General features: G+C 39.8%; 1 protein-coding gene across 1 annotated transcript; it reads left to right on the forward strand.

The window, feature by feature from the left end:
* Positions 1–5,036: 5,036 nt before the first annotated feature.
* Positions 5,037–12,766, forward strand: LOC142490055 (keratin, type II cytoskeletal 4-like). The gene is made up of 9 exons (XM_075591848.1): positions 5,037–5,614; positions 5,949–6,169; positions 6,500–6,560; positions 7,987–8,082; positions 9,104–9,268; positions 10,143–10,268; positions 10,695–10,915; positions 11,646–11,680; positions 11,793–12,766. Exons 1-9 carry the CDS (start codon positions 5,135–5,137, stop codon positions 12,059–12,061), a joined length of 1,674 nt encoding a protein of 557 aa, XP_075447963.1. The 5' UTR covers positions 5,037–5,134; the 3' UTR covers positions 12,062–12,766.
* The last annotated feature ends 4,146 nt before the right edge of the window (positions 12,767–16,912 follow it).

Genomic DNA, 16,912 nt, shown 5'->3' on the forward strand with positions numbered 1-16,912 from the left:
ACCTCTGTATATTACAGTACATGTGAGTGTACGTACCACATAAGAAACTGCTGTTTGAATTAATAAAGTTCCTGTCGTCCATCATTATGTACCAATGCACAGATTACACAAAGCCTGCACCATGAACAAGGTAATGCATCCTGAGCATATACTGATGTACACTCCCTAGGAACCAGGCAGGGAGGCTTAAATATACATATGAACACATAACACAGCAAGAAGTTTGCAGCACTCAATAGAGAATATAAAAGGTATATATTTATTCAATCAAAGTAACAAACATGATAAAAAAAAAGGGGTGACTTTTGGACAATTTAGTCCTTAGTCACGCTCCTTAACAAGGGACTTGTGAGTGCTGTGAACTTCTTGCTGTTGTTTAATAGTTTTTGCAGCTGGATGGTGACCCTGGCAACTTTGCTTGCCACCTATTAGAAGCTAAGTATTTCCTGACTATCTGATGCTTGCACATTTTTGGAGTGCCACCGATAATTCTGTTTTTTGAATACAGATGCAGCGGCCGTTATTCGAATATTTCACGGAGCCGTTTTCGTGTGCTCTGCTGTATTCCATGCGGCATTCGCACCTGTGTTTACCACGGTTTATTGCTAGTATTTCATGGATTATGATTTCTTTGGGTGCAATTCTTCGTGTATCCATGGTAGAAATGAATGTATTGTAATGTGTACATTACTGTGAAGGTGTTTAAGAACCCGAGCATTAAAATGCCATTTTCTGCACTCGATAAAATCGAGTCAACACGCGGTAAGGTTGGAAGAAATCACGCGCCATGACATGGGTATTCCGAGGTATACAACGCGTAAAATGTTCGAATAACGGCTGCTGCATCTGTACACATATACAAATATTGTCACATGTATATGGGGTACTAATCAGGCTCTTCTCTGATAATCAGACATCAGAACAACAACAAGTTTAACCAATTAGGAACAATGGCAATGTTTAAAAGTGATATATATAATTATTAAATTATTGCTATAAAAATGGTAGGTATTTATCTCTCGCTCGCTCTCATGCTCTCTAGCCCTCTCTATCCTTTTCCTTTTCAATTTGAAACCTTTTTTGTACCCTGAGCATTTGCCTACAATACATTGTCAGGATCTGTGACACTGAATAGCTAGAAAGCAAGACTAAGGAAGGCCTTATGTGCTCCTACTACAAAACTAAGACACTGACACTGTGCTGGAGGAATAAGGCCACAGCTTTCATTTATCATTCAACACAAAATAATATTGAACCCCATATGTGCCCGAATCATGTTGAGAGCCCTCATTGGTGCTGTGGCCAATGACGTCTGCTGCTGTCAGACGACAGACACAGCAACCATAACGCATCACTACACATAATGTGTCGCTCTCAACACCAGTAGCCCAACACGGTCCGAACACCAATTTCTAACTAGGTCTTTAGGGGCCCAGTATGTACACTAAAACAACCACACACCTAGCTGTGACAAACCATAAAGCATACTTCCACATTTAAAAAAAAATATTGTTAAAAACTTTTTCCAACTATTTTTTTTTAATATAAAACTTCTCCACTTACAAGAATGTCAACATTTTGACGTCATATTTTCACTTTAAATGTCTCTAATCTCTTTTTTGTCAAATGCATAACACAGAAAGGGAGGGTGGGACCACTTCTCTTGCTGCTACAAGATGGGAGGCAAAACACTGTCCCTACACTTAATCCCCCGAACACTCCACCCCTGACCTTTTGCTTACCCCAACCCACTACACTATACAGTAGGGGCCCGCCCTCCTAGTCATGCTATCCCAGCCTAACTGCTATTCCTTAAAAATGTATTGATGTGTTACACAGCTGTTTTCAGTGGGATGATATGTGCTGCTCTATGACAACATGAACTATAAAATTGTTAGATAGAGTAGAGACTGCTCTGTGGATAGCTGAAGGTATACAGTAGCAATGACGATTCCTTACCTCAAAATGAATTTACAAATGGTTTCTATTTTGGTGCCAGAGACATAGGGAGGTACAAAGATTTGCTCACCAGTCCCAAGAGATTTTGAAGATTGTTCTTCCATATGTATTATTTACTGGACCACCTATATTTTATTGTACTTTTTGCTATGTCCTTAATTTATTGAGAGAAATCTGCAAGGAAATATCTTCGCAGAGAAGCAGTTATAATTGGTTATTGTTTAGTTTGGTGCCTGGAAGCAATGATGAGTGACCATCTAATGAACGTATCAATAAAATTAGATTTAAATTAAGTCTACTGAACTAAAGGGATATTAATGAAAAAACATTCCATTCCATGTTGCTCTCTCACCCTCTCTCAGTGTGTCCTGTGCTCCTGCTCTTGAGTCAAGCCATTTTATGGTAAATAATGCCTAATATCTTGAGTCTGGTAATTTGGTTTATACAGGTGAAAGAGATATACCTGGAGACAGACCTGTGTGATGGAATGTTAATGATGGTAAAGTAAATAATAAATGTGAAAAAAGCTGGATTTCACAGGATTTAAGGGAGTGTATTTAGAGAAATTATTTGCCCTGTAATATAAATTTCTCACTTTCGTATGTTTATGTCAATCAATTCACCACGGCTGTTTAAGTGTTTCTGAAGGCTAACTTCAAGCTTTTGGATATCTGGTCCTGATTACGATCTTCTGCTTATATGAGAACATAAAGATAAATTTGAACAAAATCAGTTAATTTTCAAGACACCATCAAATTCTGCTGCATGTTATAATAGAACAGAGATACTCAGTAAGCTCCTATTAAACCCCAAAGTAACCACAACTTATATATATGTATATAGGTGTCAAAGCAGAGTGCTACTTGGCATGGCAATATATACTTAAATAAAGGACAAAACATAGAACACAGAGAGAGCCCAGTGCTACATCCAATGACACAAATACACAGTAAAGTACCTTAATATATACTGTATATATATCTAAAATATATTATTATGTTAAATAGATAAGAACATCATACAAACAATAAACATAAAATTGTAGATGACAAAATCTAGACACAAAGGTTGATACATTAAAAATTGGCGTTATCTGTGTTGTATTTATCAACCTATTAACTAAAGCCATATAGCCAGTGCTAAAGCAGCGATAAGGGTTTTTGGTGCAGCGATATGTCAGCTTTTTAATACCACATATACAAATATTTACTCACATGCTATTCTCTAAACTTTGATACCTGACAATATCAGACGCCTGCCAAATAATATCACCAATTTGTGTTATTTACTGTACCCCAGACTGGCAATAACCCTATCTTGTCTATGTATATAATGGATACTGCATACACTACTCAGGTAAGATAAGACTAGCCAGTACAGAATAGGCGATACAAATATACTCACACTGTATAACATATTTATATATTAACCCTTTTAGTAGCCAGATAATCATGCTTAACCCATGATTATCAGACCACCTATTTACACAACTCGGTGGTTGAAAAGCGTGTTCTCTCCCACCCCTCCACAAATGCACAGCTAGCGCTGATTAACACTCATTTCTATGCTTTATCATTTATTTAAATCACTTGCGCAATTTGACGCAATTTTCGTGTATAAAATTCAAATGTATAAATTATTAATATAATGGTTATCCTAACAAATATAGTCGATAACGCCCCCTTTTGTGTCTAAAGCGCTCTCCCGCCTGAAACCATTCTCACTGACTGACCCACACCTCTGGAATGCCCTTCCCTTTAATATCCGACAAGCACCCTCTCTATCCCCTATAAAACACATCTTAAAACCCACCTCCTTAACGAAGCATATGTGTAGCTCCGATGCTGATACTATACACCTTATACATCGACCTTGGCCCCTTGCAGATGCACTTAATAGAACACTTTCCTATTGTCTCTGTATGTTCTTCTTACTTACCAATTAGATTGTAAGCTCTTCGGGGCAGGGACTCCTTTTCCAAAATACTTTTATATCTGAAGCACTTCTTCCCACTATGTGTTATTTGTATTATTTGTTATTTTTTATAATTATTATTTCACATGTATTACTGCTTTGAAGCGGTATGCACATTAATGGCGCTATATAAATAAAGATATACATACATACATATCTTATTTTTAATTAAACGTCCAATTTTATCATATCATATCGTCCCTTAGTAAGTCTATCCTAAAGCAGGGTTAAGAAGTCCCTCAGAGGAGCTGTACATTTACAGCACAATCTATTGCAGTCACCTAAAAAAAGGGACATGTTAGGTTTTTCTATTTGCTGCTACACAAGACCTAGAAATGAAAACAATAAACTATGCTTTATTGTCCCTTTATTTATATGTTCAGTGACTGGTCATTGAGCACAGAATATATAGCACAGGCTATATTCATCCTGTTAGGGATATGTTAAAACACTAAACTGACATCACCAGACACTGAGGATCCTGGGTGGCATGCACTCTTAAAAGAATATAGCATTGTGTTCTAAATTCGCTGAGCAACATCTGATTGTAAAATAAAAGTTAACCAATAACCTGAGCAGATATGTCCAGTGATTTCTGTTACAGGTGCACACATGTACTGTATGTACGTGTAAGTAATCCTTTAAGCATGGTTAGTTTTATCTTTTCAGCACAATTATTACAAATGCTGCTTACAAATGTCTGCTTATCACAAATCATGTCTTCAGTTCGTGCAGTTACATGTAATATATTAATCCTAACATGCACCTGTCAATACCAATCAAATACGTTCTCCAATAATCTTATGAAAAGTTGTGGTATAACCCTAAAGGCTCCTTTTTGTACAACAGACAATAGTAAATAATCAGGAGAATATCTAATTTATCCAACAACCTGTTCACTTTTTCCCAATTAGATCAATGTAAATTTATTTAAGAACTTGAAGATTGCATTTAAAGCAATATTTCCCAATAGGTGTGATCAGTTTAGCAGATTGAAGTGATGGGTGGATGGCAGGTATGCCCAGCCCTTTATTGCAAGAAACTAGTCTACTGACTCCCATGCAACCAAACCCATCTCCACAATCATATAAAAGGGGAGAATTTTCTCTCCCAGAAGAAAAGGGTTCAGTCTCTTTCTTTCTGTCTATTCCTTTATCAAGCTTTGTTTATTCTCTATCAACTGCATTTTCCAGAAGCCACCATGGCCTGCACCCAGAAATCTTATCATAAAGGTGGAACAAGCAGTGGAGGAGATGGTGGCAGAGCCAAGGGCTTTAGCACCTGCTCGGTTGGGGGAGGAGGTGGTGGAGGAAGAATCAGTGGGGGGTCTCGATCTGGAGGAACATTTGGATCTCGAAGTGTTGTCAGCCTGGGTGGAAATAAGAGAATTTCTATTAGTGCAACCAGTGTTCACGGTGGGGGAGTTAGTGGTGGTGGTGGCGGAGGCGGAGGAGGATATGGTGGAGGAGGATTTGGTGGTGGGGCAGGGGGATGGGGAGGAGGTGGAGGTGACCCTGGCTTTCCGGTCTGCCCACCTGGTGGAATCCAGCAGGTCACCATCAACCAAAGCCTCCTGACACCATTCAAAGTGGACATAGATCCAACAATACAAAAAGTCAGAACCGAAGAAAGGGAGCAAATTAAAGTCCTCAACAACAAATTTGCTACATTTATTGACAAGGTAAAGCTGTGTTTTATCCCCTCATAGCCTTTAATGTCAAATTAATGAATGAGAAATTACCTTTTTTGTAGTAAAATTGTAAGATTTTATGAATATTTGTCTCCAGCATAGATTTTATCTTAAATTTGATGTTTAATTGTTGTATAGAGCTACAATATATGTTTCCAATTTAAAAATGCATAACAACTCCCTGCTGCAAAACAGAGTTAAAAGTACTTAGCCATTCCATAGTCCAGAACTGCTTTGCACTTTGATTTTGTGGCCATATTTTACTAAGCCATTTTGATTGTAATGCTCTTTTCTAGATCTCTAAACCCTTTGACTTTGGTTGTAGGTCAGATTCCTGGAGCAGCAGAATAAGGTGCTAGAGACAAAGTGGCGTCTCTTGCAGGAACAGGGTCAAACAGGTGGCTCTAAAAAATCCAATATTGAACCCCTTTTTGAGGCTTATATCAACAACCTGAATAAGCAGCTGGATGGTCTGACAAATGATAAGGGCCGTCTGGACAGCGAACTTAAGAGTATGCAAGTGCTTGTAGAGGACTTCAAGAAAAAGTATGTCTGTATTCTGTTGTTACAAGTGTGTTTCACAATAAGTGTTTTCTACTTGTGGGAAGTGTTTCTTTGGCTTTAGATTTTTTTTATTTACAAATGTGAAAAGTACTGAACAATGTTTGCTTTCTGGTGCAACATTTTCTCTCCAATGATTGTTGTAGTATACCAGGCAGAAAAAAACATGATTTGTATATTTGTGCATGTAAACAATTTTAGCTGTTGGTCATTTAAATCTTTTGCAACCTACTATATAACAAAACCTGCTGTGCCATTTGCAAGGAAGTATGTGACAGCGTTGTAAAAACATTGTTTTTTTTTCCCTCTTAACAGATATGAAGATGAAATTAACAAGCATGCAACAGCAGAGAATGAATTTGTTGTGCTCAAGAAGGTAAGTTACATTAACACATTCAAAAGAATAGAAACACCACCTACACAATTAGAGACTCTAAAATTGATAATTCCATAATTTATGATACAATGTTTCTAGTCATCCTGCAATTAGAAATGGGCAAAATTGTCAGAGGAATTTGAGTCCTCGGCTTATCAGTCTCAAATAGGCAAATTTGTTTGTTTTTCTATCACTGAAAATCTGCAGACGGATTCGGATTTTCAAAAATCCAAATCTGCAAATGGATTTATTATGGGATTAGGAGAATATAAATAGGGTGCAGCCTCAAATCTAAGCCATTGTGTGTAGGCAGGGTTTGGCTGTGGGTTTGTTAATGCTGCTGCTGCTGCTGCTGCTGCTGCTGCTGCTGCTGCTGCTGCTGCTGCTGCTGCTGCTGCTGCTGCTGTAGAACTATAGATCAAACATGTATACATTATTTACTTAATAGAACATGGAGCTTAACCATTAACTCCATGACTGACTGGGCCCACCCCTGTCTGTGCATGTTCAGTCCTCTCCTTGACTCCTGGGCTCTTCTCCAGTACTGTCTCTGTGTCTATTATATAAATTATATAGCAATATAGCAATAATATATGGAGTTATATATACGGATACACACTGATTCATATTTGTGCACATCCGCAGAGCGGATTACTATTAAATAAGTGTGAACGTTATCCGATGGCGGATTTCAAATAATCCAAACAGTTTAGGAGCCCCCAATCCTCCTGCAGATTTCCTCGCGCGATCGTATTGTACACAAAATCCTTAGATCGGAATTTGGCAGATTCACCCATCTCTACCTCCAATATGTGCATACATAACAGGGTGTGATAGACTTCCTGAGATTAGCTTTTATTTGGTGAGGTTCCCGTCAAATAAAGTTGGTGAGGTTCCCGTCAATGACAAACATTGCAGTATTGTGATAAATGCACATTATTTTATTAGCTGATGTCTCTGCCGTTAGCGAGGCACAATGTTGTGATATAAGCAGGACCGGTGCAGGGTATTTGTGCTCCTCCCTCCCCAAACAATGTTTTTTCTAACTGAAAAATTGTAATATTGTACCTAATAGATTTTTTCTAACATTCATACACACTTCCCCACTCTCCCTGACACTCTCTCTCCCCCACTATCCCTGACACACTCTCTCTCCCCCACTCTCCCTGACACACTCTCTCCCCCATTGTCCCTGACACACTCTCTCACCCACTGTACCTGACACTCTCTCTCCCCCAATCTCCCTGACACTCTATCTCCCCCCACTGGTTCTCTCTCTTCACCAATGACTCTCTCCCCTCACTCATTCTCTCTCTCCCCCCACTGACACTGACACTCTCTCTGACCCCAGGAGGCTGCATATATCACCTATTGGTTAAACCGACCCTGATATAAGTGTACAAAAGGACTATTGTTCTTTTTGCAGGATGTGGATGCTGCATACATGAAGAAGGTGGAGCTGGAGGCCAAGGTGGATTCTCTCACTGATGAGATCAACTTCTTGAGAGCTCTCTATGATGCAGTAAGGATTCCTCCTCCTTTATTTAATCAGTGAGAAGAACATACAGTAAAGTATTTTTGTAAAACAGGAAGTATACTTTAGTTTAGTTCATGTTCTATCATTTAGCTGTTTAGAGGTCCAGATGAATACCATCAGGAAGCAACATGCACAGTTGTGCATTATATTGAATCAATTCTTATGATCATTTTGCAGGAAAATCTCTTTAGCAACAAAAATATCTATTGTATGTAAAATAAAGCCAAAATATGCAAATTAATTCACATTAGTCAGGAATATAAACAATATTCTCATTTTATACTGTTGTAGTATAATCGCTAAAAGTGTAAGAGATATAGCAGAATAACAACAATTTATTAACAATTTGCCACTATTCAGGCTTTGGTAAAAAAACACATGATTTTCTTAGTCTCTAGTTTCTGAGGTTACCATGGTAACCCTTAGATGGCGATTAGCGTCATTTTCACCTGCCAGACACAAAGGCTCAAATCCACAAAATTCTGCTGAGCTTTAGCCCTCTTTTACTCCCATTCATACCTCGTATCTCCTGAATGAAGCATCAGATATTAAACATTTAAAAAAAAAAAGCTTTGATAAAGGTTATAACAGATTTATTCAACCAGGTAAAAACCATGTGATCTGTGGGAACTGCTGCTTTAAAGCTCAGAAGCTCAGCTCACCTCAGCTGTATTTTTCCAACTGCTCTGATTAATTTTCTTAAGCCTTTTCCAATAGATAAAATGATCTGATATACATGTAACAGGATTACAAGAATACAAGCTGATAAATACCTTCAACATCATTTTATATTATGAAATAATGACATATTGAAGTACTCTAAATGTTTGCAAATGGAGCAGATAATATCTGAAACCAGCTACTACAGTTGATATAATTTGCTGTTCATTCAATCACTGAGTTGCCTTTGGCTCTGGTGTCCAAGTTATTACATTGTATTGCAGTACAAGATTTTGTCCGTTCCGTGATAATACACTAATGAGTTATACTGTACTTTGGTTTGTAGGAACTTTCTCAGATGCAAGGACAAGTCTCAGATACCTCTGTCGTTCTGTCTATGGACAACAACCGTGACTTGAACCTGGAAGACATTATACGTGATGTTAAATGTCAATATGAACAGATTGCAGCCAGAAGCAAAGCAGAAGCTGAAGCAGCATATGACCATAAGGTGAGCACCAGGGCTTAAAGCAACTACTACTACTATGCTCTCTTTATTAAAACATAACGTTTTGTAATTAGACCACACCCATGATTCTTTAAAGATATATTGCTAATGCAAGTTTGACGTAAAACGTCTAATGGAATATTTCATTAAATACTTGAATTTTATATTGAGCAGATTTCAGTAGTACAGATGCAGCGTCCATTACTCGAACATATCACCCGTTGCATACCTCGGACTTCCCATGTCATAGCGCGTCATCACCGCGTGTTGACTCATGTTTATCGAGTGCAAAAAATGGAATTTTAGTGTTCTGGTTTTTTAAAACCTGAAAATTGACACAGTACTGTACCGTACACATTACAATTGATTCATTTCTGCCATGGAAACGCAAAGAATTGCACCGAAAGAAATCAGAATCAATGAAATTCTAACAAAGCAACCATGTGATTGGCCGTGTGGAATACAGCAGCACACACGAAACGGCTCTGTGATATGTTCGAATAACGGCCGCGCTCTCTGTATATTTTCTAAATATTGTGATGTTTAATCAAAAGGCTGGAAACATACAGATGTGCTAACTCAGTGTCATTTCTTCCCATAGTGGTTTGTGTCTGTTTATAAAGAACATTTTCCTAATGTTCAAGAGACTTGCATCAAACGTATACCACATTTTTCACCATTTCCTTAACATTTTTGAGAAAATGTGATTCTTGAAAAGATACTAAACTGAAAATTAAATTATGTCTAAATAATCCCAACTTCCCTTTAAACCCCCAAAGTTTTGCTGATACATAATTACTTCCTGATGTTTACATCTCTCCGTCTGTATGATAACAATGTATTTGTTACTGATGTTGGATGTTTTTCTGCTCACTAGTACAAGCAGCTGGAGCAGACGGCTGGACAGCACGGTGACAGTCTGAAAAATACAAAGAGTGAGATTTCAGAATTGAACCGTATGATCCAGAGGCTGAAGTCTGAGATCGAGAACGTGAAGAAGCAGGTACAGTAGCGCTCAGCTTCATGGCATTGTGTTAGCAGGGATTTTATTTCAGTAGTATTATTGTGTTATTTTATTTTACAGTACCATAGACAATAATGTTTGGCTAACTTGATCATAACTGCCGGATAATGAAAACGTGCTCTTGTTTTATGAGAATATGGATCATAATGTGAGATTTTGAAGCCTTTCTTAAACACTCCCTGAATTAAAATTTACCTCCCTCCTGGGAATAACACCTGTCACTTAGTCTGAAGTATGCAGTTTCAGCTGTCAGATGTACTACAGTGTTTTAATGATCCAAAATCCTCATGCAAACAACAGCAAATGTTTAATTTGCTTAATCTGGGAGGACAAGACAGTGTGACAGTTCATGCTGCCATTCCTGATAACATAAAATCCAGTCAACACATATATATTTTCTTTCAGATTGCCAAACTGCAGGCTTCCATTGCTGAGGCTGAGAATCGTGGGGAGGCCGCTATAAAAGATGCTAAAGCAAAGCTGAGCGAACTTGAAGCTGCTCTGCAGAAGGCCAAATCAGATTTGGCTACTCAACTGCGAGACTACCAGCAGCTCATGAATGTTAAGCTGGCTCTTGATATTGAAATTGCCACCTACAGAGCCCTGCTGGAAGGAGAAGAGTGCAGGTCAGTTTGATGGATCTGTACGAGGAAACTAAGACAATGAACTTTGTATTGGAAAGGAGGTTTTATCATTTATTGGTTTCCAGATAGTATCAAAGTAAATTTTCCTTGAAACATACAGTAGAGGCAACGTTTATTCTAACATTTGCCGTAAACTAGCCGGGTTACATTCTGGGTATGTGCTGGGTATGTGCTGGGTATGTTCTGGGCTAGTTTGAGGCACGTTTAAGGCATTTCTGCATTGACTAACGACCCATAGGATTAACACAGCAGGGATCCTTGGCAGTCCAATTCAGTTTGAATGGGACTGCCAGGGACTCCCGCTGTTAATCTGATAGGCCATTAATCAATGCAGAAATGCTGGGGCTAGTTTAAGGAAAGTTTAAGGCATGTATTCAGAATGTACCTGGGTGTTTCCTGGGTCTTTTGAGGAATTGCCACTGGTTTTTGTTAGAATAAGAGTTGCCTCTACTGTATGTTCTTTACAGCTAACCTAACTATGAAAGTTTTCATTGGCATTGAAGCTGACCATATATTATCTGACTGAAATGAATATAATTTAGCAAACTTATTCTGTCATCTCTGCATAGCACCTGAAACACTTACAGTACTTGTAATCAGAGTTGATATATTCTGAAAAGAAAGTGTCTTAGGTGAGAAAATTTAAAGTTGAGTGAGATATGACAATGGCCCCCATGATAAATGACTAACATTGCTTTTATTGCCCTTTCAGAATTTCTGGACAGGTTACGAACAACGTGAGCATCTGTAAGTGCATACTATATATATAAATTTATGTATATTCAATTATTGTAGAATTTCTTTACAGACTTGATCTTATATACAGAATGTGAAAAGTGATATTTGTTTGTTATTTCAGCTGTGATCAGCAGTGGTTCGTCAAGTGCTGTATATACCTCTGGTGGTGGAGGAGGAGGAGGAGGATATGGCTCTGGAGGAGGTGGTGGAGTAGGCTATGGGCCTAGCGGAGGAGAATGCTATGGTCCTGGTAGTAGAGGAGGCGGTGGAGGCAGATATGGCTCTGGAGGAGGTGGTGGATATGGATCCAGTGGAGGCGGTGGAATACAATATGAATCCTCACAGGGAAGTTGCAGTGGATACAACCGTTCAGGTGGAAGCAGACACTAGGTGGCAATTGCACCAGACACATGCAAAACACAGAATACCTATTTAAAAATGCCCTACCTACAGCAGCAGAAGCCAGCCTTCAAAGCCAAACCTCACTGTACTTTGGTTGCTCTGCCAAAACAACAGAAGCTTGACTAGTATGCTTAAATATATAATCATGGCTCTTTCTCTGTTCTTAATCCACAGGTGCTACTTCTGTCATAGGGTACACTTGAGAATAATGCAGTACTTCCGCATGTCCCAATACTACCAAATCACTCTGTTTTCATTAACTACACTGGGGATTAAAATATATAGCTCAGAGTTTAGCAGTATCTAATAATACTCAATATTCAATCTATTAAACATCTCTTAAATTGTTTGCGGAGCAAGGTCATACTATGGGTCAACATATGAATAACAAATTAAGAACAAATATAATTCAGACACATTTTTGTGCCTCATATGGCCTTTATGTATGAATGTAATGGAAATCATGTGTATCTTAGCTACATATTAGATGCATGCTGATCAAAACCTCTGAGATGGGCCATGCCTGCAGCTAGTCCTGTAGATTCCTGCTTGTTTTTTTTCTCAAAGTATTGGAAGGGGGATACTGGGTGTTCTGTATATACAATCCTCTAATGGCATTGCTGGATCATCCAACTCCAGGCTACAATTTCTTGACTTCTGTATATCTTCAATAAACGGCATTGTGAATCTCAAGTACTGTTGCAATATTTTTCTTGTACATTTTGAACATTTTTAAATGGTTTCTTTGGCCATTATGAAAATGAAATCTAGTAAAAAATGAGTGTATTGTAGCTCTACACACCATATACTACATAAAAGGCAGAAAGGGGAATTAAGGGAAAATTGCAGAGTGTTAGGTTTATCATCCACAATCTGCAGGGGCAGTGGGAAGAGCTAATGGCACATTAAAGCTTTAAATTCCTGAAATTATACAGGAGACTGGGTTGAATAAGCCTGATGTCGTACCCTTAGCTCTCAGGAGTATGAGAAGCACTCCTGCAAATTGGAGTTGGAGCCCGAGAAACACATGTTAGGATCCAACTGATAGGTAGGAGTGAACCAGTTTAAAACATGTTTCCCTATTCTAGAGCACTGAAGTTTGTTTAGCAAAATAGCATGATCAACAGTACCAAAAGCCTTTGCAAAATTCCCCCTCATCAATCTCAAGTGACACCTTTATGGCCTAAAGAGGGAAAATGTTAGTTTTTTGGGATCAAACGTTGCCTGAATATAGGAAATAGCTCGTAACTTCAATCCGTAATTCCTAGAATATTTTAACGCAATTTATCACGTTTGTGTGAATTTGCTTCATGTAAAAATATTACTTTTTAGGGGATTCATTCTATGTATGAGAGACAAATGGATATCTGACCTTTTGTGAACTGCTTAGTGTTATTTAATTTGTCTGATCACAAATGTTACCATGATCTATTTTTAATTCTCGTGAAGCGTTGTCAGACCCATGATATTCCATATTTAGTACATTCACACAAACATTGACTGTCTTCCTGGCCTTATTTCTACATGCTGTCGTCCTCGCCTACCAAATGAAACCTCTACTCCTTCTGGTGTCAACCACTCCAACCTCATACCCATCCCATGCCACCCTTCCTCATCTCTCTCTCCCTTTCTCCTATGCCCTTTGGAATACTCACTCCCTTTCTAACAAGTTCCTCTCTGTGCATGGCTCCTTTCTCTCTAACTCTATGCTTCTATTTGCTATAACTGAGACCTGGCCTACTCAGTCCGACTCTGCTCTGGAAGCTGCCCTCTCTTATGGTGGCCTTTCTTTCTCCTACACTTCTCTCACCGATGGCAGGGGTGGAGGTGTGGGGCCCCTCCTCTCCTCTCTCTGTCGTTACCATACCCTTCTTACTCCTCCCTCTCTTGTTTTTCCCTCCTTTGAGGCTCACACTGTCCAAATCTTCTCTCCTCTCCCTGTCTAATAGCGGTCATCTATCGCCCACCTACCTCTATTCACCCCCCTTCTGCCTTTCTCTCTCACTTTGAATCCTGGCTCTCTTTCTTTCTCTCCTCAGACTCCCCTGTTCTTCTCCTTGGGGACTTCAACTGCCACATTGATGACCCCTCTCCCCCGTGGGCTTCCCACATTCTCTCTCTAACCTCTTCTTTTGGCCTTCAATAGTGGACTGCAGCCAGCACCCACAAGGATGGCCACTACCTAAACTTGGTATTCACTAAAAACGTTTATCTCTCTGATTTCTCCATTTTCCCTTTTCCTCACTCGACCATCACCTCATCTCATTCTCTCTATCTCGTTTCTCCCCATTCTCCACCTCCATCTACCCCTCGTTTCTGCAGAAAACTGCGCTCTATTAACCTACCGGAATTTGAGTCCACTTTTTGCTCCCTCTCCTCTCTCAGCTCTGCTACAGACCCTGACAACCTGGTCAGGAACTACAACTCTTCCTTATCCTTCTCTCTTGATCTACATGCCCTACTTTCTCTCTGCCGTCCTTGTCCTTCTAACCCCAGACCCTGGCTAAATTCCTACACGCACATGCTGCGTTCCTCCACTCATTCCTCTGAATTCCTCTGGAGGAAATCTCACACTCTCCCAGACTTCTTTCACTACAAATTTATGCTATCCAGTTTCAACTCTGCCCTCTCTCAAGCTAAACAAACCTACTTTTCTTCACTAATAAACACGCACAAGTCTAACCTATGCCGACTCTTCTCTGTCTTTGACGCTCTACTCAAACCACCCTCAGCTGCCTCTTCTTCCTCCATCTCACCTCGGGACTTTGATGACTATTTTAAGGAAAAGTTAGAATCCATACGTCAGAACATTCTCTTTGTTTCCTCCTCCCATCCTACACTGCTTCCTAACTCTCCTCCTGCCTTCCTTGACTCTTTTTCCACTGTCTCAGAGGAGAATGTGTCACTGTTGATCTCCTCTTTTCCCTCTACCACTTGCTCTCTTGACCCCATTCTCTCCCATCTCCTAAAACCTCTTGGTCCTACTAAAATCCCTACACTCACACACATTTTTAACTCCTCCCTCTACTCTGGTACCTTTTCATCCTCCTTCAAGCATGCAACAGTTATACCATTTCTCAAAAACAGCAAGCCTGACCCTACCTGTCTATCTAACTATCGACCTGTCTCCCTCCTGCCTTTAGCCTCCAAACTCCTTGAACGTCTTGTAGTCTCTCATTTGCTCCATTTTCTCAACACCTATTCTCTCCTAAACCCTCTACAATCTGGCTTCCGCACTGCTCACTTCACTGAAACACCCCTCACTAAAATAACTAATGACCTCCATGCTGCCAAAGACAGAGGTCATTACACTCTGATCATATTACTCGACCTCTCTGCAGCATTTGACACAGTGGACCACCCTCTTCTCCTTCACATTCGCCATACTCTTGGTATTTGAAACAAAGCTCCATCCTGAATCTTCTCTTACCTCTCCCATCATACTTTCAGTGTCTCTTCTGCTAACACCTCCTCCTCTATTGATCTCTCTGTGGGGGTAGCCCAGGGCTCTGTCCTGGTACCTCTTCTCTTTTCTCTGTACACACTGTCTCTAGTTGACCTAATAACATCTCTTGGGTTTATATATCACCTCTATGCTGATGACACACAAATTTACTTTTCAACCCCCGACCTTACACCTGCTGCACAAACCAAAGTTTCTGAATGTCTCTCTGCGATATCATCCTGGATGGCCCTCTTCCGCCTTAAACTTAACATGGCAAAAACAGAGCTCCTCATACTTTCTCCCAAACCTGGCCCTACTACCTCCTTCCACATTACTGTTGGAACTAGCATCATTCACCCAGTAGCCCAAGCACGCTGCTAAGGGGTCACACTCGACTCCTCTCTCACATTCTCCTCTCACATTTAAAACGTTTCTAAAACCTGCTGCTTTTTCCTCTGCAATATCACAAAGTTACCCCTGTTAATCTGTCCGAATGCTAAAACTCTGATTCATGCCCTCATTCACTCCCGTCTTGATTGCTGTAATCTCCTGCTGTCTGGCCTTCCTGTCTCTTACCTGTCTCCCTTACAATCTATCCTAAACGCTGCCGCCAAAATCGCTCTACTCTTTCCTAAATCTGTCTCCGCATCTCCCCTCCTGAAATCCCTCTCCTGGCTTCTGATCAAATCCCGCATCTCACAATCAATTCTCCTTCTCACTTTTAAAGCTTTACACTCTTCTGCCCCTCCTTACATCTCAGCCCTAATTTCTCGGTATGCACCATCCCGACTCTTGCTTTCTTCTCAAGGATGTCTTCTTTCTACCCCCTTTGTATCTAAAGCCCTCTCCCGCATTAAACCTTTCTCACTGACTGCCTCGCACCTCTGGAATGCCCTTCCCCTCAATACCCGACTAGCACCCTCTCTATCCACCTTTAAAACCCACCTTAAGACACACTTGCTTTATGAATATGAATACCACTGTGGATAATACTGGACACATGATACATAAAGCTTGGCCCTCTGCAGACGCACTTACCAGAATTCCCTCCTACTTTCTCTGTACGTTCTCCCTACCTACCAATTAGATTCCTCGAAGCAGGAACTCCTCTTCCTTAATGTTACTTCTATGTCTGAAGCACTTATTCTCATGACCTTTTATTTAGATTATTTTTTATTTATATGATTACCATGTGTATTACTACTGTGAGGCGATATGTACATTAATGGCTCTTTATAAATAAACAAAGGTATGTGGGTATGTAGCACGCCAAAACAGTGCAAATAAATGCAAAAAATGCAATACTTGCGCTCAATGCCGGAGCTCTTGTTTCAAGGATGGCCTATCTGCAGCAATCCACGTATACAGCAACAGGAAAGATGATCCAGGTCTTC

The sequence above is a fragment of the Ascaphus truei genome, chromosome 3, assembly GCF_040206685.1.
Source record: "Ascaphus truei isolate aAscTru1 chromosome 3, aAscTru1.hap1, whole genome shotgun sequence".
In the NCBI taxonomy this organism is placed as follows: Eukaryota; Metazoa; Chordata; class Amphibia; order Anura; family Ascaphidae; genus Ascaphus; species Ascaphus truei.

What these genes read in the sequence shown, in the direction of transcription:
- LOC142490055 (XM_075591848.1), top strand. Translation starts at nt 5,135, where the DNA reads ATGGCCTGCACCCAGAAATCTTATCATAAAGGTGGAACAAGCAGTGGA. An exon ending in TTGCTACATTTATTGACAAG is followed by an intron (nt 5,615 to 5,948) that starts GTAAAGCTGTGT and finishes CTTTGGTTGTAG; the next exon opens with GTCAGATTCCTGGAGCAGCA. An exon ending in AATTTGTTGTGCTCAAGAAG is followed by an intron (nt 6,561 to 7,986) that starts GTAAGTTACATT and finishes TTCTTTTTGCAG; the next exon opens with GATGTGGATGCTGCATACAT.